General features: G+C 54.1%; 1 protein-coding gene and 1 long non-coding RNA gene across 5 annotated transcripts in view; one reads left to right on the top strand and one right to left on the bottom strand.

Annotated features, from left to right (window-relative positions):
- The first annotated feature begins 415 nt into the window (after positions 1 to 415).
- SYNPO (synaptopodin) overlaps positions 416 to 27836 on the top strand; it is a 53016-nt gene continuing 25595 nt past the window's right edge. The window contains exons 1-2 of one of the 4 annotated variants that reach the window (XM_035715581.2): positions 416 to 622; positions 18397 to 19055. In XM_035715581.2, the coding sequence (XP_035571474.1) occupies positions 18662 to 19055 (394 nt within the window). In that variant the 5' untranslated portion in view covers positions 416 to 622; positions 18397 to 18661. Of the gene's footprint in view, positions 623 to 18396; positions 19056 to 24322; positions 24487 to 24912; positions 25071 to 27836 lie in introns of those variants that run through there. The other 3 variants (XM_035715586.2, XM_035715583.2, XM_035715585.2) reach the window with 3 other exon arrangements.
- On the bottom strand, positions 3245 to 5279 carry LOC118354604 (uncharacterized). The gene is made up of 2 exons (XR_004815465.2): positions 5205 to 5279; positions 3245 to 4271 (listed from the first exon to the last, which is right to left on the bottom strand). It is a non-coding gene; the product is annotated as an uncharacterized LOC118354604 (long non-coding RNA).

The following is a 27836-nucleotide window of genomic DNA, read 5'->3' as shown; positions in this document are numbered from 1 at the left end:
GACTGCTGCTGGGGGTGAATAAACATCAGTGGGAGGTACTACAGACCAGGAGATGGGGGCCCTGACTTGGGGAGCTGGGGAATAGCTTGCCAGCAGAGCATGCCAACAAGCACAAGGTCTGAAAACCCCGCTCAATTTCCCACCCGGCCGTCCTCTTGCCATGTGACTCTGGCCAAGGCCCAGCCCCCTCTAGGCCTCCGTTCTTTCCCCAGGAGAACAGATGGAGGGCACAAGGGACTGGAACCGTGCTGTCAGGGAGGGAGTCTCCCTCACCTGGGGCCTCCAGGCCTGTTGGGATCTGCCGGCCTGAAGGGGATTTCCTGGGGCCGGCCCAGTTCCCAGCCCTGCTGACGTCTCCATTGGATGCGTGCCCAGAGTTGGGGAGTGAGGGGTGCCCAGAGCTGCACTCCGGTGGGAAAGGCAGGCGGGTACTCTCCCAGCCCATACCTTAGCCCTCCCTCTGGGGCTCCTCTGGGGAGCTTTGGGGCTCCCCAGAGCCTCCCTCTGGGGCTTTGGGGTCTCCCCATCCCCAGCCCGAGGCAGGGCAGTGAGGGATCCCTTCTACTGAAAGAAGAAGGCACTGCCCCTTGGCTCAAGATCCTGATTTGCTGTGTGACCTCAGGCAAGTCCCTGCCCCTTTCTGGGCCTTGGTACCCTTTCTCTGAAAAGAGGAAGGCAAAGATTTCCAAGCTTTTTTGGGAACTCCGACAGTCTAGGATCTTGCTGGGAGTTGGCTGGGGGAGGGGGCGGGCAGTCCTGGGACAGAGAACTGGGATGGAGGCTGGATTCCAGGGGCTTGCTTCCCTGCTCTGAAGCGGAAGGTAGAGGGCATGCAGGGCGGGGGGTGGGAGAAAAGGAGCCCCAAGGCTTCCAGGTGGCTGTAAGGGGGGCAAGGCGAGCGAGAGGTTTTGGAAACATATTTATTTTAAAGTGTCCGGTGTCACTGGGGGCTTTCTCTTTGGGTTTTGAAATGCTCCAGAAGTCAGCGCTCTGCATGTGCGTGTTTGCTGAGTGGAATATGGGCTGTATTTATTCATCCTTTAGCCGGAGCCCTTAAAAATATAGACGGCTAATGTCTTCAGTATGTATGAAATATCCCATATGCTCGGAAACAAAAGGGGCTCTGTTATTAAAGTTTCATTTCCACACGCCCCCTCCCCTCCCTCCCGCCCGCCCCCTGACACCCTGCCCTCCTTCCATCCCGCTCAGCCTGCTCCGAGACAGCGAGCGAGGAGGCAGGCGGGCAGTCGTGGCCGGAGGCCCGGGCACAGCTGGCCCCTGCGCGAGTGGGTGCGGATTCCGGCTCCAGGTGAGGGGGAGACCATGCGAGAGGAGAGCAGGGTCTTCCAGGGGAGAGAGCCCTCTGGGGTGCCCGAGGTGGCCAGTGGAGGGGCGGGGGGCGAGGTGGCCCTTCTTGCGGGCGCCTGTGGGGCCGGGGCCCTGGCAGGGCCCGGCTGTCTGGGACGGAAATGCCCGCTCTGCTGCTAACTGAAACCACATGTGTCTCCCAGGCAGCGGGACAGAGACGCCGCCAAGCCTGGGGCTGGGGACTGGGGGAAGGAAAGAGGCAGGCTGGCCCCCGCTGTGTGCCCGGGCTGGGTGGCGGGGGCAGGAAGGGTTGGGGTCATTTGCATCTGCACGAATGAGAGCATGTCAGAAAGTGCGTGTGGATGTCTGAGTCCTGCGTGTGTACATGCTGCATGGATGAGTGTGTGCGTGTGAGCGTGTCTGCAGGTCGGTGTGGTCCTGTTCACAGGGTCAGACTGGCCTCCCTCTTGGCCTCCTGTGGCCAGCGTCCTGGGCAGGCTCCTCCCTATCTCCCAGAGCCCGGGAGCTGCTGGCTGCCTCCCGGAAGGGTCCTCTGGGGTGACCCCAGCTGAGTCGGTGCTGGTCCTTCTAGGCAGGGACACCCCCTCCTTCCTTCCTTTTCCTCCAACCCAGTTGAGCCTTCTCACACTAGCAAACCTCTGCCTATTTCCCAGAGAGAAAGGCTGAGGCACAGAGCAAGGCCTTTTCTCCCACGTCTGTTGTCATCTTTTTCAAAGCTCTCACTTCCAGGCATCTTCACTGAAGCCCTGGAAGGTGAGGAAAGCAAGCCCAAGCAAGGGGACAGCTTTCCCACAGCATCAGGGAGACAGCAGTGGGGGCTGGCAGCTCCAGAAGGGGTCAGGCCTCAGGGAAGAGGCTGGAGGCTGCCCTCAGATTCTGGGGCAAGCAGGGGTACCCGGGGGCCCCAGTGACCTGAGTCCTGGGTCTTCTCTCCATAAGGAGTGAGACTTGCTGGGAGCAGGGATCGGGGTTCTGGTGGGCCCCACCACTACCTTCCTGTGGATGTTGGACAGGTCTCTTATGGAAGAGACCCTTCCTCAGCCTCAGTTTCCCCATCCCTACAATGGCAAGTTTGGGCCAAGTCAGTATTTCCCGAAGTGCGGAGTGTGCCGCCCTGGTAGCTCATGAGATGGTGCCACGTGGACTACTAATTTTCATTTTAACAAGGCTTGTGTGTTATTTTTACTGACATTAGGGAAAAATACATAAACATACGTTAGATGAAAGCATAAACTACTCAAATGAATGAAGACAGGGGACTGCTAGCAGGTCCCTGGGGTCCACTCCAGCAAGAGTGTCCAACAGGTGCTCTTGATGCTTCTACCATTTTAAATGCCTAGAAGAATGTTGGTTCTGGCTGTCTAGGACTCAGTGTGATCTACTTGTAAACCATCTTTTGGCCTCCACAAATGAGTAGTTTTATTATTCCGTGATTAGAGTGAAAAGCCCAGTTGTCACACCGTGTGTGAGTGTGCGTGTGTGTGTGTGTGTGTGTGTGAAAAGACAGAGGATGGAATTGGCAGAGCCGGGGGGGGGAAAAAGATCAGCCCGTCCCAAGGTCAGGGCTGGGTGCCCAAGGTCAAAGGCAGGGAATTTGGGAAAAGAGATTGTTCCCTGACTGACATTTTCAAGTGCTTTATCCGGCCTCAGCCTTGCTTTGAATCACTGGGTTGGACGGGTAGGCGAGGGGCCACCCTGGCTTCAGCTTTCCTGCCATTCAGCCTTGGCTCCCTGGCTACTTGGCTGTGTTCTATGTGCCAACCCAGGACCGCCCCTAGGAGGATGCAGGGGGTGTGAGGAGCCCCTGATAGAGCCCCTCGGTCCCTTCTCCAGGCTGTGTCGTTAAGGATGTGCCCCCTGCAAATCCCCTCCTTACTAAGAGGCTGGTCAATGCTGTTATTGTTACTCGTGACAATGACAGTTTACCCACGGATCTTTATTTGTGATTTGTCACATCACTGACTGGAGGCGAGCACGACCCTGCCCGGCTGCGGGAGGCATGGCTTCTGAGACAGTCCCTTCTTATCTCATCCTGCAGCAGGCAGAGGGCACCACACGTTGGCTCAAGGATGTGGACAGCATCTTTGGGTGGGGATGGATTCAGGACCCCTTCAGGTGCAGAGGTAGTTGCCCAGGGCAAGATCCCTGCACTCCCAGGACCTCCGCCTCCACACCTCACCAGCCTCAGGAGGCATTGTGCTCAGCAAGGCTACAGTAACTCCCTGGCTCTGTCTGAGGATGGAGCAATATCCATCTGCTTCTAGGGAGTTCTTGTTCCTCTAGGAGGTTGTGAAGTTAGGGGCTGGGCTCCCTGGAGCAGAGGTGGACCAAATGAAGTGTCCACACTCCTTGGCACCAGGTTCCCTTGGGGCCTGGACCAGCTGTTTCAAGTTCTGGAGAAGCAGCTGGCCAGGGTCAGGGGCACAGTCCCTGCTTTCAGAACTTATCACATTCCAGGTGGCCTTCAGTGGCTTTGTGGGTCCTGCGGAACTACCAACAGCTACACCCAAGGCCAAGGGCAAACAGAAGCCTGCTTTATAATGTGCTGGACAGCTGTCTGGGCATCATTCTAGAGAGATCTTCCTGACCAGGGTGCAGGAGGTAGCACTGCTCAGTTGGGAGGAGCGGGCTTCAGAACGCAACCCCTTCCTAAAGTCACATTCCCATTTAGAAGATGCAGCTGTCCGTACAACCAGGGTCCACTTAGCCACGTAACGCTTGCTGTGCTAAGCAGTGGGTCCTGACAGAGGCAGAGGATTCTAGTTGAACCTGGCCACAGTGATGCCCTGGGCACTCCGCTTCCTTAGATTTCACTTGGATTTCCTTTTCCTGGGTTTGCAAAATGTAGAGCGTGGAGCGGCAGCAAGGTACTTTCCCCATAGAGTCACCCCCGGATCTACCAGTGACGATATCAACTTCAGGCCAAGGAAAGCTGGCATTTGCTGTGGGGTTAGGAAAAAAAGAGAGGAAAGAAAAGTGGTGAAGTGGACCCGTGCTCTGCTCCTGCTGCGGCAGAGGGACCTGCCCAGATCGCTGCTCATCTCTCAAGCTCTACTTTCCTGATCTATAAAATGGGTTGTCACAAAGCCCCCTGAGATGATGGTACAGGAGGCCGAGCGCCCCATAAACAGTAGCTCAACAGTACTGGGCCTGTTAGTAACTCTGCTGACGTAAGTGGAGGGTGTCACCACCACCTCACGAAGGTGAGAACAGGATTGTGACTGCTCAGAGATGAGGGGAGAGTACCCACTCTTTCTGAGCCTCGGGCTCCAGGCCCAGCCCTGCTCCTCTCGGGTCTGTAGCTTTAAGCAGCCTACTGACCTCTCTGAGTCTCAGTTTCCTCGTGTATAAAATTGGGGCAGGGATAGCACCTGCCTCGTAGGGTGTCTGTGGGGGTTAAGTGAGCCAACTTGGCAGGTAGTGAGTGCTCAGTGAACAGTGCCCTGAATGAATGGGGACCTGGAGGCCTGAAGCCCCCCTGGCTGGCCTCGGGGGTCCTCGCCCCTCAAAATGCTCCCAAATAATCCCTCTTATCCCCAGGCAGGGCCACAGCCTTTACAGGTAGAAGGCCGGTGGTCAAGAGCTCAGGGAGTCCAGGGGGGCTTTTCCTCTGGGGACTGGTTTTGGGTCTAGCCACAGACACTACCAGAACCACCTCCTGGAGGAACACTGCACCCCATCCCGGGCGGTAGGTGGGCATAGCAGCGCTCTTCAGTAGCATTGCCAGCAGGATTGTGGGGCGGCTTCCTCCAGGAGGGAACCAGGAGGACAGAGAACCCCTTCAGAGAGGAAAGGGGCCTGCACGGGGTTGTCGCAGGGAAGCAGGGGCTGAGAAACCTTATGAGGAGGGGAGAAGGGGAGGGCCCTGTACCTACCCTGCCAGGGCCTCCCTCCAGCTCTGCTCCCTGGAAGCAGGAACCAGTTAAAGGGGAACCGGAAAGGAGAGAAAGAAAGCAAACAGAGTCAGAGAAAAGCCTGGAGCTTGGAGCACTGGGGTTGTTTGGTCTGGCGGAGCCACCTCCTGGGCCACTCCCAGCAGTGTTGCACACAGACTCCACAGCCACCCCACACACGTGCGCGCGCACACACAGATACACAGACACACATACACAGCTGCACACAGGCATGGGGATACACACACAGAGGCACAGATAGACACACAGAGACACACACAGGCGTATAGTCACATGCAGAGAGACATGCGCACATACACACATACAAGACACACATACGCCCACACGCACACACATGGTGTGGCAACTCTGAGCTGGAGGGCAGGTGCTGAGATGGAGGGTTTCTGGAACCCCTGGCTCAGCCCTTCACTGCAACCACAATAACACGTACCGGGTATTTACTGGTGAGCTCTAAGCCCTTTACTTACATGAACTGGTTTAATCCTCATTGCAGCGCAATGAGGTGGGCACTGTAATTAGCCCTGGTTTGCATATGGGAAAATACACTAGAGAGACGAAGTAACTCTGCCAATGTCATGCAGTTTGTCCAGCACCCCTCACCCCCACCCAGCAGGCCCCCAGAGCACAGAGCCCACTGGCTGAGGGCTGCCCCTCGCTGTCTCTGGGGGTGCCAGGCTCCGGCTCTGTGCTGCCCCCAATGTCTGTGCCCCATGAAGCAGCACCCTGAGGCTGCCTCTGTTTCTCAGGCCTGGGGAAGGGAAGCGCCCTGCCCATGGTCACAGAGAGCAGAGGGAACGGGGCTGGGTGTCCTTGCGTGCGCTGGGCCAAGGCTTCCATGGAGAGGAGAAGCGGGGGTCAGAGTCAGACTCAGCACCTCCGGCCTCCTCCTTCTGCACCTGCTGTTACAACTCCCTTTCCCCCACCTGCCCTGACCCCCAAAACTGTACCTCTATTTCCTACACCTGTGTGTCTGGTGCCACACACCTCACACTTGTTCAGCCAGCCAGCCATTGCCTCGATAAGTCTGTTCAGAGTTTCCTTAATAATAGCTTTGGGTAACTGTTGACAAAACATGTTTCCCTTCCATTATTTTATTTTATCCTGTATGTGTGTGTAAGTGCGGGCAGGGGGCAGGGGGTGTCGGTGGTGATAATTATTTTCTTTTAACTTGACTCCACCACTCACTGGGAATCCTTTCCATAGAGGGTCAAACTAACTAAAATGCAGATCAGAATCTTCCATTGGGTTCGAAATGCCAACAGCACAGATACAGGATGTGAGGGATGTGGCATGAGAGTAGCAATTATACAGCGAGGCCTTTGGGGGACCACACGACCCAGCAGAGACATGGGCATTGAAAGAAATGGGGGGTCCCCAGGGGGCCTTGGGTATGTTCCCTCAGTCAGGTGTCTCCATGCTACACAGCCTCCCCATGCTGCTCCCCCACCCACTGCCCTCCGGGACCAAGACACAGAATCTCAGGTGAGGTAGATCCACAGACTTACCAGAGTTGAAGGAACTCTTGGCAAGCATCTTGTCCAACTTCCTCACTTTATGGAGGGGTAAACTGAGGCAAGAGAGGACAAAGGGCTTGCCTGAAGTCAGTGGCTCGTAGGACATGGCAAATCATAACTCTAGTTTGAACCCAGGTCTCCAACCTGGGTGCCTGCTCCCCTGTCCGACCAGGTCGCTGATGGACTGACAGTCTGATTCCTTCCCATGCCCCACCCCACCCGCTGTCAGAGAAAATTTCCATGTGGAACCAGTCCACTCCTTTTCCACATCCCACAGTGTCTCTCATTTGAGATCTGTGCAGCATGCATTTAGTGAGCACCTACTAGGTGCCAGGCGTGCGGTCCTAGGGATGATAGCTGCCGCACTAGAGCAGGGTGTGTCTCTTCCCTCTGTCACTTACAGAGTGCTTCTCATGATCTGCATTTACCTGGCTTATTTATTCATCTACTAGTTTATTGTCTGTCTTCCCTGTCCTACTAAGCCCAGCTCTCAACATTACCAGTGCAGGGGAGTGACTTGTCCCAGCGAACTCCCAGCAACCAGAGCAGCCCTGGCTCACAGCACATATTCCAAAACTGCTTGCTGATTCAATGAGTGAGTGAATGAATAAATGAATGAATGAACAAACCATCAGTGAGCAAAACTGACATGATGCTGGCACTTGTGGGACCAGAATGATGACCAGCACTTCCTGAGCTTGGCCGGGTGCCTGGCATGGTGCAGAGTGCTTTTCCCCTGTGATCTCATTTAATCCTCCTCACGAGTCCTAGAAGGTGGTTCTGTCATTGGCCCCATATTACAGGTGGAGAAATCGAGGCTTGGAGAGGTTAGGTAGCTGCTCATGGCCCTTGTCACCTTCTGCCTCGTATTATAAATATCTAAGTCGCTGCCTCATGCCCTCTGCCCATGCCAGACTGCTTGCAGGCAGAAACCATATCTGCTTTATCTTTTTTTTTTTTTTTGAGATTTTATTTATTTATTCATGAGAGACAGAGAGATAGAGAGTCAGAGACACAGGCAGAGGGAGAAGCAAGCTCCCTGTAGGGAACCTGATGTGGGACTCGATCTCAGGACCCCAGGATCATGCCCTGAGCCAAAGGCAGATGCTCAACCACTGAGCCCCCCAGGCGTCCCTACATCTGCTTTATTTTTGTTTTCCCCAAAGGTGTTCTGCAGGATGCTGGCTCCCAGTGGCATCTTTAAGTGTTTATTACATTCAGTTGGGTTGAGTGAAAATCTGGGAGAGGAAAGGAAACAGTGGAGAAGATTCACAGTGAACATTAAGCCAGGGGCAGACAGCAGCACAAGCAGTGTCACCCAGAGCCATCTTCAAAGGCCATCTCATCAATGAGTCCCCCGCCCACATTCAATTTTCTGACTACCTCTAGAGCAGCCTGCCAAGGGGTTCCCCAGGCTCCACTTGTTCACTGCCAGTGACAGGGAGCTCGGCACCTATTGAGGCATGACATAATCCAAGGAAATCACTTAGCGGTGCGCCAGATGGTCCCCCGATGGCTGACTTTTCATGGGTTCTTTCTCTGTGCCAGGACACTAAATCCACACCAGAGCCACAAGAGATAGTTACTATTATTATCCTAATTTAACAGATAAGGAAACCAAGGCACAGAGTTATATAATTTGCCCAAGGTCTCACAGCCAGTAAGTGGCAGAGTGGAGAGTGCAATTCAAAGCCCAGGATCGAGATGCTAGAGAGTATGCCCTCCTGACCTCCATGCCAGCACTGTTTTATATTTTTATTTTTAAAAGATTTTATTCATTTATTCATGAGAGAGGCAGGACATAGGCAGAGGGAGAAGCAGGCTCCCTGAAGGGACCCTGATGCAAGACTCGATCCCAGGACCCCAGGATCATACCCTGAGCCAAAGGTAGATGCTCAACCACTAAGCCACCCCGGTGCTCTGCCAGCAGTGTTTATTGAAATAATGCGAGTACATGTAATTTTAAATTTTCTAGCAACTATGCTGAATAAGTAAAAAGCAAGAGGTGAGGGAAAAAAAAGAATTTAGGGAATTTATTTTAATAATACATTCATTTAAGTCCAAGATAGCATCATTTTAACATGTCATAAATCCTTAAAACATTATCAATGAAACATTTTCCATTTTCCTCTGAGTACAAAATCTTTGAAATCCGGTGGTATCCTTCATTTACAACGCATCTCAGTCTGAACTTGCTGCAGCTCAAGTACTCGGTAGCACAGGCAGCCAGCGGCCACTGGATTGGAGAGTGTGGCTCTATACTAGACTGGCTGCCAAGGTGCTTGTGTGGTATATGCTAGTGCACATGAAGAATCCAATATATATTGGCCACTCTTACACTTATTTTTATCACCAATTTTCATTGGTGGTGGTCCAGTGCAAAGGGGGGCTGAGGCCCCAAACCTTTGGCACAAGCACTGATACCTCTATTCTTAATCTGCGTCTTCCAAGCCGGCAGCTTGCTGTCTCCCAGGCTAAGCCAAACTTTGTGGATCCTTGGCCTGTGGGTTGAGAAGAGCCAGCCTTACTCTCTCTAGGAGGGGAGGGAGAGGCCTGGCTAAGGCCTCTTCATCTCCCAGCTGGCCAGCTGAGTACCAATAAGTGAGGCCTCCTTGGGGTGTATAAGCTTGTGCCCATCTGCTCTGGAGCGTGTAGGGTGTCCAAGAGTACATCTGGAAGGGAGGGCAAAGACTCCCTTCTGTGGTCCCTGGAAGCAGCATCTCCTGCACACTTTAGGCAGACTGGGTCTTTAAATAGAACAAACAAACAAACAACCCCTCCCACCACTGCCCCCTTCTCTCTCTTCTTCCCTGGACAGCTGCCCAGTGCTTGCAAAGAGGCAGGCAATGTGAGCCAGGGGTTCCCAACCCTGTCTGCATGTTGGAACCACCTGGGAAATCTCCAAAAACTCTGATGCCCAGGCCCTACCTCTACAGGTTGTAATTGAATTGGCCTGGGGTATGGCCAGAGCTTTGGAGGTTGTAGAAAGTCCTCCAGGCATTCTAACATGCAGACAGTAATAAGTAATAAGTTTGGAAACCCCTGTGCTAACCCTTGGGGGTACAAGCTCAGTTAGCCTCACTGCAGCCATGCTGTAGGTATGACTATGGTTCCTACTTTACCAGTGGAAAAATGGAGGCTCACGGAGGTAAAATAACTGGCTCGACTTCAGCGAGCCAGGCAACGGGCATAGTAGGGATTCACTAGCCATGGTCATAAGCAGTGGCGTGCTGATAAATATTTAACAACTGGCTCTCCGGCGGGGGGGGGGGCGGGGGGGGGAAACAAAAGCTTGATTTGTAGCATCTGCCCATCTCTACCGTGTAACAAGTCCCACCATGGCCAATTTCGAGCTCTCAGAGTTACGTCACCAAGTGCAGACCTGGGAAGAAAGTCCCACAGTGGGCTGTTGGGTCAGGATGGCAGGCCTCAGCACGCAGCCAGGCCACCCCGCATGGAGGAGAGTCCTATTGAGCGGGAGTTTAGATATGGTTAGTAATTTCCTGACACTTTAGTCATTAAACTCTTTCTCAACTGAAATTTTTGAGAAACCCAATGTATCTTACGGATAAAAAGCAGTCTGTTACTAGTAGAAGCTTATTTTATGAACTTGAATCATAATATGCATTTGTTCAGCCCAGGAGAGCTGTAGGGTTGGGGCGAGGTATTTAGGAGCCTGGTCAGTAGGCAGCGTGAGGAACAGGCTCTATTCAGAGCCAGGGGCCTAGTGCTCCAAGCCCACCTCTGACCCTTACTACCCAAGTGGCCTTGGGCAAGTCCCTGCCCCTGGAGCTTCCATTCTCTTGCTTCTGCAGGAGACTGACCGAGTGCTGGACCCCTGGGGTGTGGTCTTTCCAGGCTGGCCTTGACCCTGCGGGCATCCCCCACTTGACCCCAGACAGCCTTGGCCCTGTATTTATAGCCATGACTTCAGTCTCTCCGATTCTGTCGAAGCTGGTTCCCAGGCCCACATATTTATAAACCCAGCAGGGCAGAAATAGATGTGACGTGCATGGGACTTGGCTGATTTTGTGAGCAGGCTGGATTTGGCGAGTCCGTTTGGAGCAGCTAGAGTCCTCCAGCATCCTGGGTGCAGGGATTCATGGGCAATCCGCGGCAGGAAAGCCACTTGGAGCCCCCAAGCTCAGCCCTGTCATTGTGTGAGCTTCAGGAACAGAGGGCTATGGCCCAGGTCACAGAGAGCATGCAGAGCACCAGCCAGAATGAAGGGTTCTTTGCACTGACCCCCAGGTGGCTAGCTCAGGTCACAGGCACCCTCAAGTCCCGGCTCGTTGTTTTCCTGCTCTGGGGCCCTGGGCAGACTCATGCCCCTGGCCTCCATTCCTCCCTGTCTGTTAAATGGGGAGAGTAGTAGGTACCTGCCTCATAAAGTTATTGTGGAGAATAAACAATATCATATTTGAGAGAATGTATTGATTCAGTGCCTAGTACACAGTCAATATGCAATAAATGGTAGCTTTTGTTCTGGTTATATCCCAATCACCCCTTAACAGAAATAATAATTTTTTCAATAGCTGCATCTTATCAAGTACCTATACATGACCTGGTCTAATCTTCCCAACTATATGACATCAGTATTATTATCCTCAAGTTCACTGTATGGTGTGTGTTTATATTGAGGAGATGGTGTCAATTAAATGAACTTGGAAAAGAATGCTTTCAAAGAGAAAGCATGTTTTTATATCCAGGATTATAAAAATACTCAATCCTGAACAGTAGATGTGTTCATAGTGGAAGATGAAATGAACAAGTGCATAATCAGAATATTAACATAAGAAATAAATCTCCCAGAGGTTTGCAGGGCTTATGTTCCCAAGCTTGCCACCTAATGTTGATTTTATGTATTTGTAATTGCATATGAGAATTTAACACAATTGTGAACTTGAAATACATATGCCATAAAAACACAGGATGGCATCTGTCAAGGTTTTTCATATTAGTATCACTGTTTTTTCTGTCCTAATAATACACAGCAGTCCCTGGTTCCCTTTCCTGCTTAATTATTTTTCCATTGTACTTATCACCATCTGACAGACTTTCTTATTTATTTATCATCCACCCCCCCACACACACACCCTAACTAACATGTGAGCCTCACGTGGGCAGGGCTTTTTTTCTTTTTTGTTCACTGTGTACCACCAGCTTAAAATAGCCAATGGCACATAGCTGGCATTCAGTGAGTACATGTTGAATGAATGAAGGAATAAATGAATGACCGAGTAGCCACTCTACCAAGAAGGCAACTGAAATCCAGTGAGACGATGTGACTGGTGTAGTCATCCAGCTATTGTGAGGCTGAACTGAGGTTCAGCTGACACTCATCTCTCTTGAGTGTGCCCAACTTGGGGAGCTCTTCCCAGCACCTCACTCCTCACCAAGGGATGGTTTCCTGATGCCTCCAGAGCTTCCCCAGCTTCACATGATGCCCACTTGACACTGGCTCCTTCTGGCCCAGGAAGTGGACAGGGATGGGGGGGGGAGGAGAGAAGTAGAGGGAAGGAGGAGGGGTCAGAGCAGGCTGGGCAGCCAGGGCAGTGATGGCTGGAGGCTGAGGCAGGGAGGAAGGAGGCCAGGATTGGTCAGTCTGTCCCGCAGCCCTGGAGGGAGGGGTCAGTAATGTGTGGACACGCTTGCATATCCCTCTGGAACTGACTTCACTCACTGGAAAATGCCAGGACAGGGCAACTCCAGGGAGGATTCAGGGATAGTTTCGTTTCTTTTCTTTTTTTTTTTAAATGTTATTTATTTATTTGACACAGAGAGAGTACAAGTAGGGGGAGCTGCAACAGGAGAGGGAGAAGCAGGCTCTCTGCTGAGCCGGGAGCCCCATATGGATCTCCATCCCAGGACTCTGGGATCATGACCTGACCGACTGAGCCACTCAGGCATCCCGGGAATACTTTCAGTCTTGGCTGCTTCTACCCCCACCAACCATTCTGCCCAAAGCCTTTTGCAGCTGGGGAGACTGAGGCCCACTGTAAGGAAGTGACTCTTCTGAGAACATGTAGCAAGATAATCGTGAATTCTGGGCTTCCTCATATTCACCTGTTCTAGAGGTTGGAGGGGCTTGAGATTCCTCCTTTGGAACCATAAGGAAGAAACCCCCCACCTTGGCTCCCATTACCTCCTTGGAAGAGAAGCACTAAGGCAGGAATATACTCTCAGCTCAGGCTCTTGAGAACAATAGAAGCTCTCTTCCCAGTGACAGGGGGAACTCAGCTCTGAGCAGGCCAGACACCAGCCCCCACCCCACTGATGCTGAGGTGCTGTCAGGGTATGGGGAATCAGGGGTGGGGTGGGCAGATGTATCCTGAACCATCTGGACCAGTTCTGACTTACATCCTTTCTCCACAGGAACTCCATTTTTGCCACTAGGCTATGTATGCAGTTTATGCCTCACTCTGCACTCATTATTCCACTTGATGAATATTTATTGAGTGACTACTATGTGCCAGGCAATGTACCAGGAGTTGGAGATAATCTCCCTTTCTCCCTTCCAAACTTCTTTCCTCCCATCCTTCCTTCTCATTCATTCATTCATTCATTCATCAACTAGTTACACTATTGAGGCAGTATAGCCTTGTGGATAATAGTGCTATTTGGAGCTACACTGTCAGGATATGAACCCTGACTCAGCCACTTACTAGCTGTGTGAGCTTGGCAAGTCACGTAAGCCCGACTTCCCTATCTGTAAAATGGGATAATAATAGCACCTTCCTTGTAGGGTTGTGATGAGGATCAAATGAGTTACTGCACGCTAAGTGTCTGGAACAGCACCTGACATAGTAAACACTTCATAAACATCAGTTATTATCATTGTTATTGTTATTATGTGCCTGGCACTGTGCCAGATGTTGAGGAAATTGCTCCAAAATGTTCCTCTGGAGAGATCCTTGCACGCCAGCTCTTGACATAGCCTCCCACCTTCTCCTTCCAGCCCCACCCCCAAGAACTGAGCCTTGCAGGGGCTCCCCTAGTCCCATAGGGCTGCCCTCTGCATCACCTCTTGAGCCAGAGGAGGGAGTCCAGGTAACTGAAGCCTGCCATGATTTTGTCTTCCAGCCTTACCTCACTGTGCCCTACCACACAGGGCCAGGCCTCAGCCTATACAGGCCCATGTGTTTCTCTCGATTCATCCCCAAATGCTCCTGCCTTCTTGCCTCCACTGGGACTTGTTGGATGGAGTACCTTCCATCCCTCAGAATGCCAAGCACATCCTGTCAAGGTTCTTCAAATCCAACTGAAGCGTCATCATCCCCAGGAAGCCCTCCTTCCTTCCCCTCACCCGAGGATCATGAGATCTGCCTTTGAATCTGCATTTCCCTTTGTTTGCAATTGTTTTTGTTTTATTCTGTGAGGAATGGGGAGCCATGGAGGGTCCTTGAGCAAATAAACAATACATTTAAAGCTGCACTTTAGAAGAATGGAGTAGACCCTGTAGAAAGAGACCGCAGGTGGGGAGGCCAGGTATGGAGTCTTCTGGGGGCAAAAAGGCATTCAGAGGAATGAGGGTCTAGTCTTTCTGGACTGCTTCTCCTCTCTCTGCCCTCTTTAGCTCCCCACTGTAGAATCAGATCCTGTGATTTCCCCAATATGACTCACTAAGTCAGTGGGAGAGTCAAAACCGGGACCCCATGCCCTGACCCCTGCCATGCACCTACTTAAGCTCTATCCTCACCACCCCTCAGTCCCTCTACCTTCCCCTGCAGCCACAAAGCAGGCTGTGGATGGGGAATCAGGGGAGGCCAGACTGAGCTGTACACTCACCTGGCTACACATTCATCCCCAGAGCCCAGCAGGTGAGCGACATACAACAGTGCCCCCTCATTCCCTGCAGGGTGAAGGAATGAGCCTGTGCTTTTCAATTAATCCCTATAACAACACTTTGAAGTGGGCCCTATTTTAACGCATTTTGCAGCTGGGAAAGCTGAAGCTCAGAAATATGAAAAGATTTGCCAAGGGTCAGGCAGCCACGGAATGATAGAGTCAGAATTTGAACCCAGATCTGATTCCAAAGCCAGTGTCCTTCCCCCATCACAAAGGAACAGCAGAAGGAACATGAGGCTCCCAAGGCCATGTTTCCTGCGGCCCACCCAAAGGAGGTCCAGGCAGGCCCTCGAACTGCATGGATAGGGACTCAGAGAGCGTCTGACACTCAGCTCAGCTCCAGGCCCTGTTTGGACTCCTGGAGGTCAAAGGAGGGAGGAGGGAAAGCTGACCCCTTAGGGCTTAGCTGGAAGCAGGTGCCTAGGATACTGGGTCCTAGTGCCAGGCTTGCATCTGACTTGCTGGACAACCTGGACAAGCAGTCCCTGGCTCTGGGCTCAGAGCTGCCCTCTCTGAAAAGAGGACAACAGGTTTGTGCCTTCTGTGTCAGCTGTTCCTGCCGAGGTTCTGTGCCCTTGGAGGCTGCGGCCAGATAAGGGATGTGGATTTGGGGGAACCAGAATTAGAGGGCCCCCCTCCTGTTTCTGCAGAGGTCCACTGGCTCTCTCCTGCCCACACTGGAGATGTGCTCACACAGGCAGGCCCCCTGTGGGGGTTTCCAGAGTTAGTCTGCAGCCATCGAGAGCAGAGGTTGAGAGCACAGAGCCCAGCGGCTGGACTCACCTCCTGCTCTACCCCTCAGCACTGGGGCACCTCTGGATTTGAAATTTACCTCGGCTTGCCTCAGCTTCCTCATCGGTAGGCAGCACTCACACACCTGCTGCCCAGGAGTGTTGGGTAAAAGGCTTGGCCGTGTACTAGCAGATGCTCAGTAAGGGGCAGCTATCATTCCTCTTGAGGGTCCTGATCACCTTACCTCTGCCCTGGGCTCCTGAGCTCAGTGGGTGTTCCAGGGCTCAGACCGCAAGGGGCCTGCCCAGGCCCCCCAGCTGGGTTGTGAGTCCTCCCTCCTCCGGAGGGAGACTTGCATTGGAGTGCTCCTGCCAACCCCTCCCTCCTGGCTTGGCAGCGTGAAGACAGAGCCGGCCAAAAATATTTGTGTGGGTGGCGGAAAGTTAACTCTTCCGCCTCTCTCTTCTTTCCTGGAAACCGTGGCCACCGTCAAATACAGCAAAACAGAGGCAGAGATAGAGTGAGGCGAGGCCCCTGTCGGGTGTCAGAGGGAGCCCTGCCCCCCCACGCCCACTCCTGCCTGTTGCCATCTGGCTCTGTGATGGTGTGGGTGGTGGCAGTGGTTGTTGGTGGTGGGTGGTGGGGAGGGAGGCTCCAAGGCCTTAGAATCATGGCATCCTGCAATGCCAGGGTTGGATGGACCCTCCAGCATCATCTGGCTCAACCCCACCATTGTGCCTTTGGGCAAACAGACTCAAGAGTACAGAAGGCACCTGTCCAAGGTCACATGGCTAGTGAGGTCTTTTCAGAATTCTGGTGGCTCTTCATGAGAGTTTAAGATTCTGTGACACTCTGGTGTGGAAATCTGGCAGCAGCTGGTGAGTGAGAAAAAGCACAGGGAGGAGAGAGGCCCCGGAGCCATCTCCTCAGTGTCTCTGTCTCCACCATCACGGTCAAGGTGTCAGAGCTGGGTTCAGGCAGAAGTCATTTTGTCTGTCTGAGCCTCAATTTCCTCACTTCTGAAATGGGATAACAACAGTACCTCTCTCAAAGGGTTGTCGTGATGATCTATTTCAACAACTTAAGTGAATAAGCCAGTATGGAACAGGTGTTCAGGACTGAGAGTGCCCGTCGTTCTTCTCTGGGCAGAAGGTTGGCTTCTTTGTGCTCATTTCACTGCCACTGAGGCTGCTGTAACAGGTGCCTTTTATCTCTCTGATCCCAACGCTTGTTTGCCTCTCTCTGGTTGGCACTGATTTGCCCCAGGGCCTGGGAAGGCACTTCACTTTCCTCTTGCCTACCACACACTCCTGGCACAGCTCCAACCAGAAGCCAATGCCTTGACCCAGCTTGCTGCGGTGAGGGGGTGGGGGTGCTTGACCCCACCTGGGGGCGGAGGAGTGACCTTCTGGTCAACCACCACAGCAGGTGAGGTCAGTATAAGCCCGGAGGTCACTAGTGTCCACAGACTTTCACACTGTGGATTTTCACTATCCATGGCCAGCCAGTGTGTGTGTGTATGTTTGTGTGTGTGTTTTATGTGTGTGTTGGCGGGGGGGGGGGGGGGGGTTATCTCTCCCCATTTCCCAATAGGATAAGTGAGATTCAGAGAGTGCATACTTGCCAGAGTTACGCAGCTAAGCGGTGGCCTTATCTGTGAACCAAGATCTATAAATCCCAGGGTTTCCTCCCAGTGTAAATGGCCACTGGCCCTGTCTTAAACTCTATCGGCCCATCCTGGGGCATCTTGTCCACCTCCACCCTGTGGCCCCACCCATGATTTTCAAGCCTTTGTCTCCAGCCAGGAGCTCTCCCTTGCTTTCCAGGCTCCCTGTGTGGAGCTGACCACACTCCTCTCCCTTGGAAGCCCCAAATCAAACTCATCTCCTTGTTCCTCTGGACACCTGCTCCTTCCCATGTACTCCTGATCTCTATTCACAAAATCACCCTGTCACCAGAGCGACAAACCTGGCTGCAGCCTAGACTCCTCCCTCTTCCTCCACACCCACTCTCCATCTGCCTCCCAGCCCAGCCAGTTCTTCCGCCCCACTTCCCCTCCCACGCATCCCCTCTCCGCATCCCGCACACCCTATGGGAAGCCTCGTCCCCTCTCTCCGAAATTCTCATCATTGTTAACGTTTATAAATAATCATACTGTTATTATTGTGGTCCTTGTTATCATTCACAGCTCCCCCCACCAGATTTTAAGACTTCACCAGCCAGAGTACCCATAGCTTCTTCATCCCCATTGTATGCCCAATAGCTTTTATGGTGTTTGCCAAGCAATAAAAGCTCAAGACATTTTTGTGTAATAAAGGAAGAGCCAATGTGTATCAAATTACATCTCAGAAACCCTACGGAGTCCTCTGCATGCATTTTCTCACTTAATCCTCCATGCAACACCACACTGGAGATGTTACAGTTCCTATTTTACAGATGGGGAAACTGAGATTCAGAGAGGCCATGTGACTTGCTGCCAGCTTCACAGGTGGCAGAGCTGGGGTTCTAGCTTAAAGCCTTGGCACAAAAGCACACAGCTGTGCCGTTCCCCTTGGTTCACATCCTCCTGGCAAGGAGTTTGGGGGGGAGGCGTCCTTGACCCCAGTGTTGTGTCCTCCACCCCATTGTTTCTGTGATTCCTGTAGTGTATGTACCTTTGCTGGCATATGAGAGAATTCTTTCTAGGCGGTGCCCAGTTAAGTATTTTTAAATAACTAGATGTTTATTTAATGTGTATTGGGGGGAAACGACTTAGCACAACATACTTGTGGTTTTCCTGCAATTATTGCTTAAGATAAGTCTGAAGTAACAGGAGTAAGTTATTTAAAGTTGATTTATGGAAAAATATTAAGCAAATAGTGCGTCAGGTGGCATAAGGATATGGTGAAAATTTGCGATGTCAAATGGCTGAAGATTGGGGCTTTCCCATGAGCATGTGAGACCTGTACCCCAAACCCTAGCCAGTTCTCAGGGCCACCTCAAGGTGAGCAAGTCTCAGAAATCCAGCCCAGGACACCCAGCAGACTGTCTCATGTGCTGTTTCATTTCTCCCTGTGCAGGTAGATCATCGTAAAGGAGGGCCTCACAGACCAGACACGGGTTGAGAGAAGGGCTTGGGGGCTTGGGGTCTGCCACCCCACCCAGCCCAGGAGGGCCCCACAGTCGGACCTTGCCCCAGCTCTGTGACTTGGCTGAGGAAGACAAAGCTGCAGAGAGCCAGAGGAGACCCCAAGAGGAGCAAAGACCCGGTGCTCACACACACAGGTGGCCGGCCAGGCCCCTCCAGGCCCTGGCTTCTCTGCATCACTAAGGAGAGGCAGCACCATGCTGGGTCCCCACCTCCCACCTCCACCCCATGGACTCAACGAAGACAGGCCTACCCCCTTCCGGATCCCTGATGGGAGCTACAGGTGTCTGGCCCTGGAAGCTGAGGAGAGCAGCAGTGAGGAGGGCCTGCAGGGAGAGTCAGGGCTCATGAATTTGCAGGAGGACAGGGTGGCCAACAGGAACAGGGACAAATCTGCCTGCAGAGCCACCCAAGGGGCACCAGAGCTGCCCAATGCCCTGGGCACCCAGCGACCTGCCTGCTCCAGGGAAGCACGAGAGGGGCCCCAGCGAGATAGCAGGGCCAGCCAGGACTGGGACGCAGCGAAGGCTCAGCAGGCGATGACAGCCAGCCTCAGCCCCCGCACTGGGCCCAGGGTCGCCCAGAAACCAGGTAAGTTCACATCCGTTTTCTGGACTGCCAGAGCCCATTGGGGACCCCCCGGGGCTCCTGACCATACTTCCCCATGATGCATAACAGTCCCCCACAGTCCCACGGACACGCCCCAATTAGCAGCCGTGGGGGGCGAGGCAGGGGAGGCCGGAGTTACGTGCAGTTCCAGCTGCACCGCATCTATGCCCACTCTTTTCTCTGCCAAAGAGGGCAAGTGAGAAGTACGCGAGAGAAAGCCCTGCTATCACGCTTGGTTAAACAGAAGTCCGTCTCTCACTCTTGTCTGCCCTTAATCATTCATGGCAACAAATGGCCTCGGTCCCAGGCAATGACAGGGCAGGGGTGCCTCACTGAACCTGCGGAGTGGCGGCTACTTGAGGGTGCTGGACATCGAGGGTACTGGATATAGCGCCGGGCAGAGCAGATGAGGTTGCTGCCCTCGTGGAGTTTTCAGGGTACAGACTGAATGAAGCCTTTGATCCCATCTGACCTCCTAATTTTACAGATGGAAAAACTGAGGCCCAGAGTGAGGAAGAGACTGCTCCGAGTCTCTTGGCCCATGGGCGGCTGAGTTGGGGCCACATTCCTCACCCAGGCCTCAGTTTCTTATCTGTTCGGGATGACAGGGGCAGCATCTGTATCACCTGGGCTGCAGCGAGGACCCAAGGATGGTGTATAGGGAAGAGCTCAGGGTGCCCGCCTGGCAGGAAAGCCAGGAGGGAGGGAAAGAGGAGGAATGAAGGAAGGGAGGGAGGAAGGAAAGGAGGGAGATCATCCCCCCCAACCCCACCCCGCAGGCTCAGGAGACAGCAGAGCAGAGCAGGACAGGGAAACCCACACTGAATCACCTCCATTGCCCGGGCCCATGGAAACGCTGAAGTGGGTCCAGATGGGGAGGACGTGAGCCCAGCCATGCTCGCTGAGGCAGGAGCCGCCGCCAGCAGATGCTGGGGGCACAGGGCGTGTGGGGGACACAGGCCTGGGAGGGCTAATGCGTCAGGAAACTGGAAGAACACCTCGTGTCTCTGCCGCCCTGGCTGCCATCCCCCGGCCCCCCCACCCACTCTCTCCTCTGAAATAATTCTCACCGGGCTCTGACCACCCCCCACGGCAGGCAGCAACCACCCCCCACCCCGCCCCACTCCCCCACACTCGGGTCACACAGGGAGCTGGGTGGGATCCAGCAGCTGCCTTCAACGCATGAAGGGCCCGGAGAAGGAGGACCCCAAGAGGGCCCAGCAGCCTTGAACTTGAGATGGGCCCTCACACCAGAGTCAGCCCACACTCGGGTCCCGAAAGCCAGGAAGCCCCAGGGCCCACTCCCTTCCCTCTTATAGACCCTGGCTGAGGGTCAGGAGCCGTGGGTGCCGGTCCCAGAGCTGAGAGCAACCGGCCAAACCCCAGCAAATTGCTTTCCCTTGGTGAGATTCCGTTTCATCATTCATGAAAATAAAATTAAAATAGGAGCCCTCTCTACCTCATAGAGCTATTGTGAGGGTGCGATGATCTTAGATCGGGGTAGTGTTCTGGAAATTTTAGAGTGATCATGTGGCGGACATTAATAATTATTAAAACAATCATCACTGACTCAACAGTATGAAAGCTGTTATTCCTTAAGCCCTTCTGTGCCAAACCCACGGTGCTAGGAGCTTTACGTATGTCATTTCACTTAACCTCACAGCAATGTCCATACTATGATTATTTCTGTTATACGGATGAGAAGATTGAGGTCCAAAGAATATAAGTGACTTGTCTAAGACTCCTGACTAGTAAGCTGCTCACTCACTCAAAAGACCAGCCATGGTCTTTTGAACATGGGGCTTTGTTCTTAGCCACCACCGTATTCTGGATTTACAAGGGGAGAGTTCTGTCTGTGACCTCCTGCAGTGGAAGAGACCACGGGTGAAGGGAGGAGAGGGGCCCCTTGAATGAATCATGTTGGCTCCTCACATAGAGCTAGGTCATTTCTCGTCCATCTCACTACATAGCCTTTCGAGGCTCCACATTCCACAGAGACCTCAGTCCCTTGCCCCAAGTCACACAGTCAGTGCTGGAATCGAGACTATGATCACATTCTTCGTCCTGACAATCCGGTTCATTTCTTCCTTTAACGTCCAGCCAGATGGTCTCCAGTTCCATCCTGGACATTTCTAGGGACGGATGGGGCGGGAGTGACCTTAGGAGGATGTCTCTGGGAAGTCTTCCTGGAGGTGGAGGCAGGTAGGAAGCTGGATCTTGTAGGAGAGTAGAAATCCGGGTGGTCTTGGGTCAGAGCCCACACTGGCCTTTCTGCTCCCTCGGAAAAGGGAGGGGCCAGAGTCCTTTCTCTGCCTGGAGATCCGGAGGGAAGAAGCCTGTGGAGTTGCCAGGTTATTAGTGGATTAGGGCTTCCTTTTAAAGCTTCCTCTGAGTAACGCCAAAGGATTATAAGCATCTTCAGACAATTACACCCGTCCTTCCACAATTATATCTGCTTCTCTTGAGTGCCCCCTGGCAGTTTTAAGTATGGGTCATGGCATTTTCTGCCTTGGGCACCCACCACCTGGGGTGGGCAGGTGCTGGTGCCATCTCTCTATAGCCTGAGTACCAGCCAAGCAGGGCAGAGTAGGGTCCTTGGCAGGCTGGGGTCCTTGGTTGGAGGGGCAAGGGGTGCAGAGAGATGAGGTGGGCAGCAGCCTGCAGCTCCAGTGTCCTGCCATCAGGAGAGAATATATACGGGCAGCCAAGTGTTGGGTAGGGCACATGATCGGGCTAGGGGTAGTTGGTCCAGAGCTCACCAACAGAGCCCTGAACCTGAGATTATTGTGGAGATAATCTTGTGGAGACTCTAAAGCCCAGAGGTGGCAGGCAGATGGCAAGCAGCCTGTCCAAGGTCACACAGTATGTTGGTGCAAAGCTAGAGTTGGAGCTTGGGGCTTTTGCACCTCAGTTCAGCTGCCACACATGCTATCCTAATTATCTTGTACGGGTTTCTACATTTCATCCTCTAAACAACCCTATGAAGTTCATACTGTTCTTAGCCCTGCTTCACAGATGAGGAAACTAAGGCACAATGAGTTTAAGTGACTTGTTCACCATCTCAGGCCTGTGGGTGGAGGAGCAGAGATTTGAACCCCAGGAGGTCCGGGCCCAGGCTTTCAACCACCTTCTGTGCTGCCTTGTCTCCATGGAAACGAGGCAGCAGGCTGTGTTCTTCCACCCACCTAGGGCTGGAAAAAGGTTGTTCAAGCTCTGGAGGATGGGAAGGGGGGGTAATTCTGCTAAGCCATATCCCTCCACCCCAATACACTTAAGGAGACTTGGGATCCACTGCTGATCCAGCCCCTCCCGCATCTGTGGCTTTGGGAGAGAGGGTAGACAGAGCAGGAGGCTGGGCAGGATGCCAGCCACACTGCTTCTCACTTCCACACTCCACAGTGACCAGAATAGGAGGGCAATGGTGTGGGGAGCAAGGTTCACGTACACCTCACAAGTGCACTCACACACACGCTTGCACTCCCCCCAGATGGGTGCACATATGCGTACATGTTCTTATGCAAACACTCACGTGTACATAATCACATATCTGCACACACGTGCACACTGTGCATGCCCTCAGACATCTACATGTCCATGCATGGGATATGCACTAGTAGCCACACACACACCTGGCACTCATTCATGCCTACGTTTCACATGTGGACACATGTATCAGATTTGCATACATAGCTACATCCCACCTGCACGCATATTCCCTTCCTTAGATACAGGTTAAAAGCATGTTCTTTTCTCCATTTTCTTTTGCTCACATACTTACACTTCAAAATCTCTCCTGCACGCACACATTCTCTCCTACAGGCATATCCACTCTTGCACACCCACTGTCACACACCTACGTACAGACTGAAGCACTTTCTCTGTCCTCTTCCCCATCTCTTTCTCTTTCATACCCACCCACACAGTAATTCTAGCTTCTCTCCTCCCTCTCTCTCTCCTTCTCTCTCTCTCTCACCCACACAGTTTATTTCCTGGTTTCCCACAGGCTGGGCGACAGCCACTTTTCTAGCACATGTACTCCTAAGGCAGGCAGTACCTTACCTGGTGCCAATTCCCAGGACCCCCTCCATGTTTCCCACCTCCCCAGGTGACAGTCCCAGCACAAGAGCAGCCAGAGGGTCAGAGGGATTCTCTGCAGACCCTGAGGCCAACCAGAGGGATGGGAGCGGCCAGGGAGAGTTTGTCCCTCTGTCACCTGACCTCCTGCACTCTGAGCCCACCCACTGGGGACAGGGGATGTCCCAAACCCAGGCCACCTGCAGTTCTGTGTTTCACAGGACCTCTGGTTTGGTGGGCTCACATCAGCACACTTCTAACTTCCTCTAGCAGAAATCTAAACACAGAACCTTGATATGAAAGTGGAACCACCCTGGTTGAAGGGGTGGAGTACTTGGAACCCGGGGAAACTTTGGTGAAAACCCAGGCCAACATTTTTCCAAGTGTAGTTTTGTTTCAAAACTGGTGGGAGTGTGAAGGGTGCTTGTTATCAGTACTGTTTCCAAGCCCACCGCCTCCTCACCACTGGGAGGGTGTGTTAGAATGTGGGCATCTCGACTTCTAACAGCATCCCCACTTGACTCTGATGTACACTGACCACTGCCATGGGGCTCTGCTGAGCTCCATCTAAATGGCGTTAGGTTCACTGAAAAGATGTGGAACTGAAACCCAAGAGCCGCACAACATCCCTGCCGGGCTCTGCTACCCACCAGTTAAATCAGGGGAGGGTCCCAGGCCAGCAGGGAAGCTGCAACCTTCCTCAGTCCCCATTTGTCCGGGTCCTACCAAGGTAGACAGTTATTCTAGTCACCGGGGCTGTAAAGGGGGAGGGAAGATGGGTCTAAGGGGTACCGCATCTGGATCTGAAAGGGAAGGGGCTGCGGAGGGGAGGGTGATGTCAGTTATGGGGACGGAATCACAAGGATTTAAAAGAAGAGGGGTCGGAGGGACAGAGAAAAGCTGGGGAGACAGAAAGAAGTGAGTGAAATGAAAGCAGAAGGATTTGGGGACCGACCTGGAGATACAAAAGAGGAGGAAACAGACACGACGAGGCAGAAGGGTGCGGCGCAGGGGAGGAAAGCGGGAGCGAAGGGGGCCCGCCGGGATCCCGGGCCGAGCCCGCGGGGGAGGGAGTCGCCCCGGGGGGGGGGGGGGGGCGGGGCGGCGGGCGGGGCGGGGCGGCGCTAGGGCCCCGGGGAGCGGGCGGCAGGAGCGCGGCTCGCCCTCCCGCCCAGCGCTCCCGGCTCCCGGCCCCGGCCCGGTCCCGCGCAGCCCGCTAGGAGGTGGCGGCGGCGGCGGCGCGGAGGGGCGCCCGGGGCGGAGCGGGGGCGGCGGGGGTCGCGGGGCGGGGCGCCCGGACGGACGCGGCCAGGTGAGCCCGGGACCGCGCGCGGCCGAGGTGAGTGGGGGGCGCTGGCGGGGCAGGGGTGCGGGCGCCCGGCGAGCCTCGCCCCTGCCCACCTGCGCTGTTCCCCGCGCCGCCCGGGGGCAGGTGGCGCATCTGGGCTCCGGTCCCCGCGCGCAGGGTGACCTTGGCCGAGTCCCTGCGCCCCCGTGGGCCTCAGTTTCCCCATCTGTACCGTGGCGGGGGGCGGAGGTGCTGGAGAAATCCGGAGTCCGTGGAGCAGCCCCGACGCGGGGAAGCGGCTTCCCGGGGCTGCGCGGGGGCCCGGGCCTCCAGCCCCAGCCCGCAAGCCCATGGGTGGGCACGGGGGGGGGGGTGCTGCGGCTCTGGCCGGCCGGGAGCGGCGGGCTGGGCTCGGCCGGGCTGACCGACAGGGGGGCCGCGGGGCAGCGGAGCGCCGGGTGCTGGCCTCGGGTCCCCCTCCCGCGGGCGGGGCCGGGACGCGGGGACCACTGGCCGAGCCCCCGCCCCCGGGGAAGTCGGGGTCCTGCCTGAGCCCCCGGGGGCAGAGGAGTCACTGTCCCAAGGGCTCTACAGCACATTCTCACGACACCCGGACCACTACCCGGTTTGCCCAGGTGAGAGGCCGTGGAGGTGAAGTGAGTGGAGGGTGGGGCGCCCCCCCCCCCCCATCCCTACGCTGCTGCTGCTGCTGCTGCTGCTGCTGCTGCTGCTGAGGAGTCAGGAGCTCCAACCAGACTCTGACCCTCTTTGAGGACTCTGGGGAAAGGGTCTCCCTTGCTCCCTATCCCACCCCAAGTTATGGGCTGACTCTGGATTGGGATAGGGAACCCTCTGTTCCCCGTCTGGGCTGTCTACAAAGAACAAGAGTGAGCAGGGAAGCACCAGACACCCCATTTCCCACCCTCTCCTGGGTGACAAGTGGCACTGGAATCAACCAACTCGCTGTGGGATCTGGAGGCAAGCCCTGTCCTCTCTGGCTCCCAGTGAGAGGGTGGGCAGAGTGACCCCTGAGGGGACAGCTGCATGGGAGACTGCAGTGACCGGGCGGGCAGTCCCAGGGTGCCCCACCCCTGCCCTGATGCACGGTGTAGGATGAGATTAGATGCTGAGCAGAGGAACTAGGGTATGCTGGGATAAGGGACTGGAAGTCTTGCTGGTGCCTGTCAGCCTGTCACCACCCCCCTATCCTGTGTTGGGGGACAGAGCCACATACAAAGCACTGTATTACCCCAAGCAGTGGACTGGGAAAATGCCATTTGAAGTGGGGTCCCCTGCCTCTGTCTCTGTGAGAGAACTTGGTTTGTTTTTTTTCTCCTCTCTGTCCTTAGTTTCCCCATCTAGACAACAAGGGGGGATGGACTAGAATCACTCAGAGTTTGATATTCAGAGAACTTCTCAAAAGCAAGATTTTTGCTGCTGTGCTGCCCTGGCTCCCATTTTTTTCAGAGTGGCCCTCACTTTGCAGGCAGTGGGCTAGCTCCCCCCATCTCCCAAACTAGCACCTAAATTAAGTCGTGGGTGGAATCAGCATTTAATGGTTAAAATAAGGCTTTTAACCCCTTCCCTCTCTTGTTGGCTATTGCCCTTCCCCTAAAGTGAGAAAAAGGACAAAACCCCGTGGCACCCAGGTGCCTGTTTCCCAGCTGATCCCTAACCTCTTTCCATCAGCGTTCTGTTCCATCTCCCCATACTAGAGCTGGGGAGACTGAGGCTGGGGAGGGGATGAGATCTGACCAGGATAGTGCTGTGAGTAGAAGGCAGCGGAGCCCCCTTTCCTTGGAACAGAGGAGCTCCTTGATAAGGGAGGGGGCAAGTGGCAGAGGTGCATCCGGAGAGATGAGAGAAGCATGGGAGGAGCCTTCTTTATCTACATGTCCTTTCCCCGCTGATTGTGCCCTATCTTCACGGTTGGCACATGAGCCTACTTTACAGCTCTAGGGGTGGACCGGGCAGGGGTCAGCACTCTCCCACCACCTGCCAGCGCCCCCATGCCAAGGGGTTGTACACACCTGCAGGTCTAGGGGCCTGGCCTGGGAGGCACCTCTTCCTTCAGGGCAGCTCCCAGGCTTCCAGACATGAGCTCATCAGAGCTGCTGATGCCAGGAAGGGAGGGACCAAGGGGGGAAGCAGGCAGGGCTGCACAGCTCAGGGCACTGCAGGCCCCAGGGAAGTGGAAGGGCGCCTCCATTGTGGAGGATTTGTAGGCTCTAGCCCTCATCGTTGTTTGGAGGCAGAGACAAGATAGGCTAGCAGAGGGTCAACGGGGGTGGGTGTGGGGATGGTCAAGTGCCCTGGGCTGCAGGGCAGGGACCTGTGTGTTAAGCCTATCTCTGTGGCTTGCTTGCTGTGTGATCCCTTGCTCTTTATGGACCTCAGTGTCCCTGGCTAGTGACAGGATGGGTGGGTCCTTAGGTGCTAGGGTTACAATAGTGAACAAAACAGGTGGGTTCCTGCCCTCAGGGAGCTTGCATTTTGATTGGAGAGGTAGATAAGAAAAAGGGTGGCAAAAATAAACAAGATATTTCCAGATAGATTAAAAAGGTATGTATTTAAATAATAAATAAATAAATAAATAAATAAAATGTATATAAAAGCCTTGCTGCTAAGATGGAGAACAATCTGGAGGGGCTACTTTGTATTGGTGGCTGGGGAAGGCCTCTCTCACTCCATTGGAGTGGAGACCTGAATGTTATTTGAAGGGGTGATCATGGCTGGCTTCATGGAGGAGGCATGTCCAGAACTCAGGTCCAGAAGAATGGGAGGGATTCGGCTGTGAGGAAGGGTGTTTCAAAGGACAATAAATAGTTTAAAATAGGAGTTAGGGTGGGGTTATGGGTGGGGGTGGCCATTGGCATAGGTTCTGAAAATGCCTTCGTCCCTCACGGCTACAGGCTGCAAACCCAAAGGAGCCCCAGGCCTGTGATCCAGTCAGAGGAGTGGCTGGGCTCTGCTGAGTTAGGCCTGTGTGTGTGTGAGCTCATAGTCCTTTGTGAACTGTCCCTGGACACTGGGTCTCAGTCGCTACCCAGTGTGGCCAGAGGAGGAATCAATGTGGGGACAGCCTCCAGGCCCTGTAATTCCAGAGGCTTACAAAAGCCCTCTCTCTCCAGAATGAAATCTTTACCAACTGGCCACTGCCTGAAATTCCACCATCCTAGCTTCATCTTTTCCACTCGGTGAGGCGGTGTAGTATAGGACTGTGGCAACCTTCCCCTCCCCGGCCCAGCCTCCCAGGGCCGTGGCAGGTGAAGCAAAACTCAGTCTCCTCCTGTGGGACCTGCTTCCTGTATGGCCAACACTCGGATTCTGTGGCTGGACCCCTGGGTTCTCCTCCTGGCTAGCCGGGAGATCTGAAGCAGATTATATAACCTCTCTGGACT

The sequence above is a fragment of the Canis lupus genome, chromosome 4 (assembly GCF_003254725.2).
Source record: "Canis lupus dingo isolate Sandy chromosome 4, ASM325472v2, whole genome shotgun sequence".
Lineage (NCBI taxonomy): Eukaryota > Metazoa > Chordata > Mammalia > Carnivora > Canidae > Canis > Canis lupus.
The sequence above is the reverse complement of the archived record's forward strand: the minus strand, read 5'-3'. Positions and strand labels throughout refer to the sequence as shown.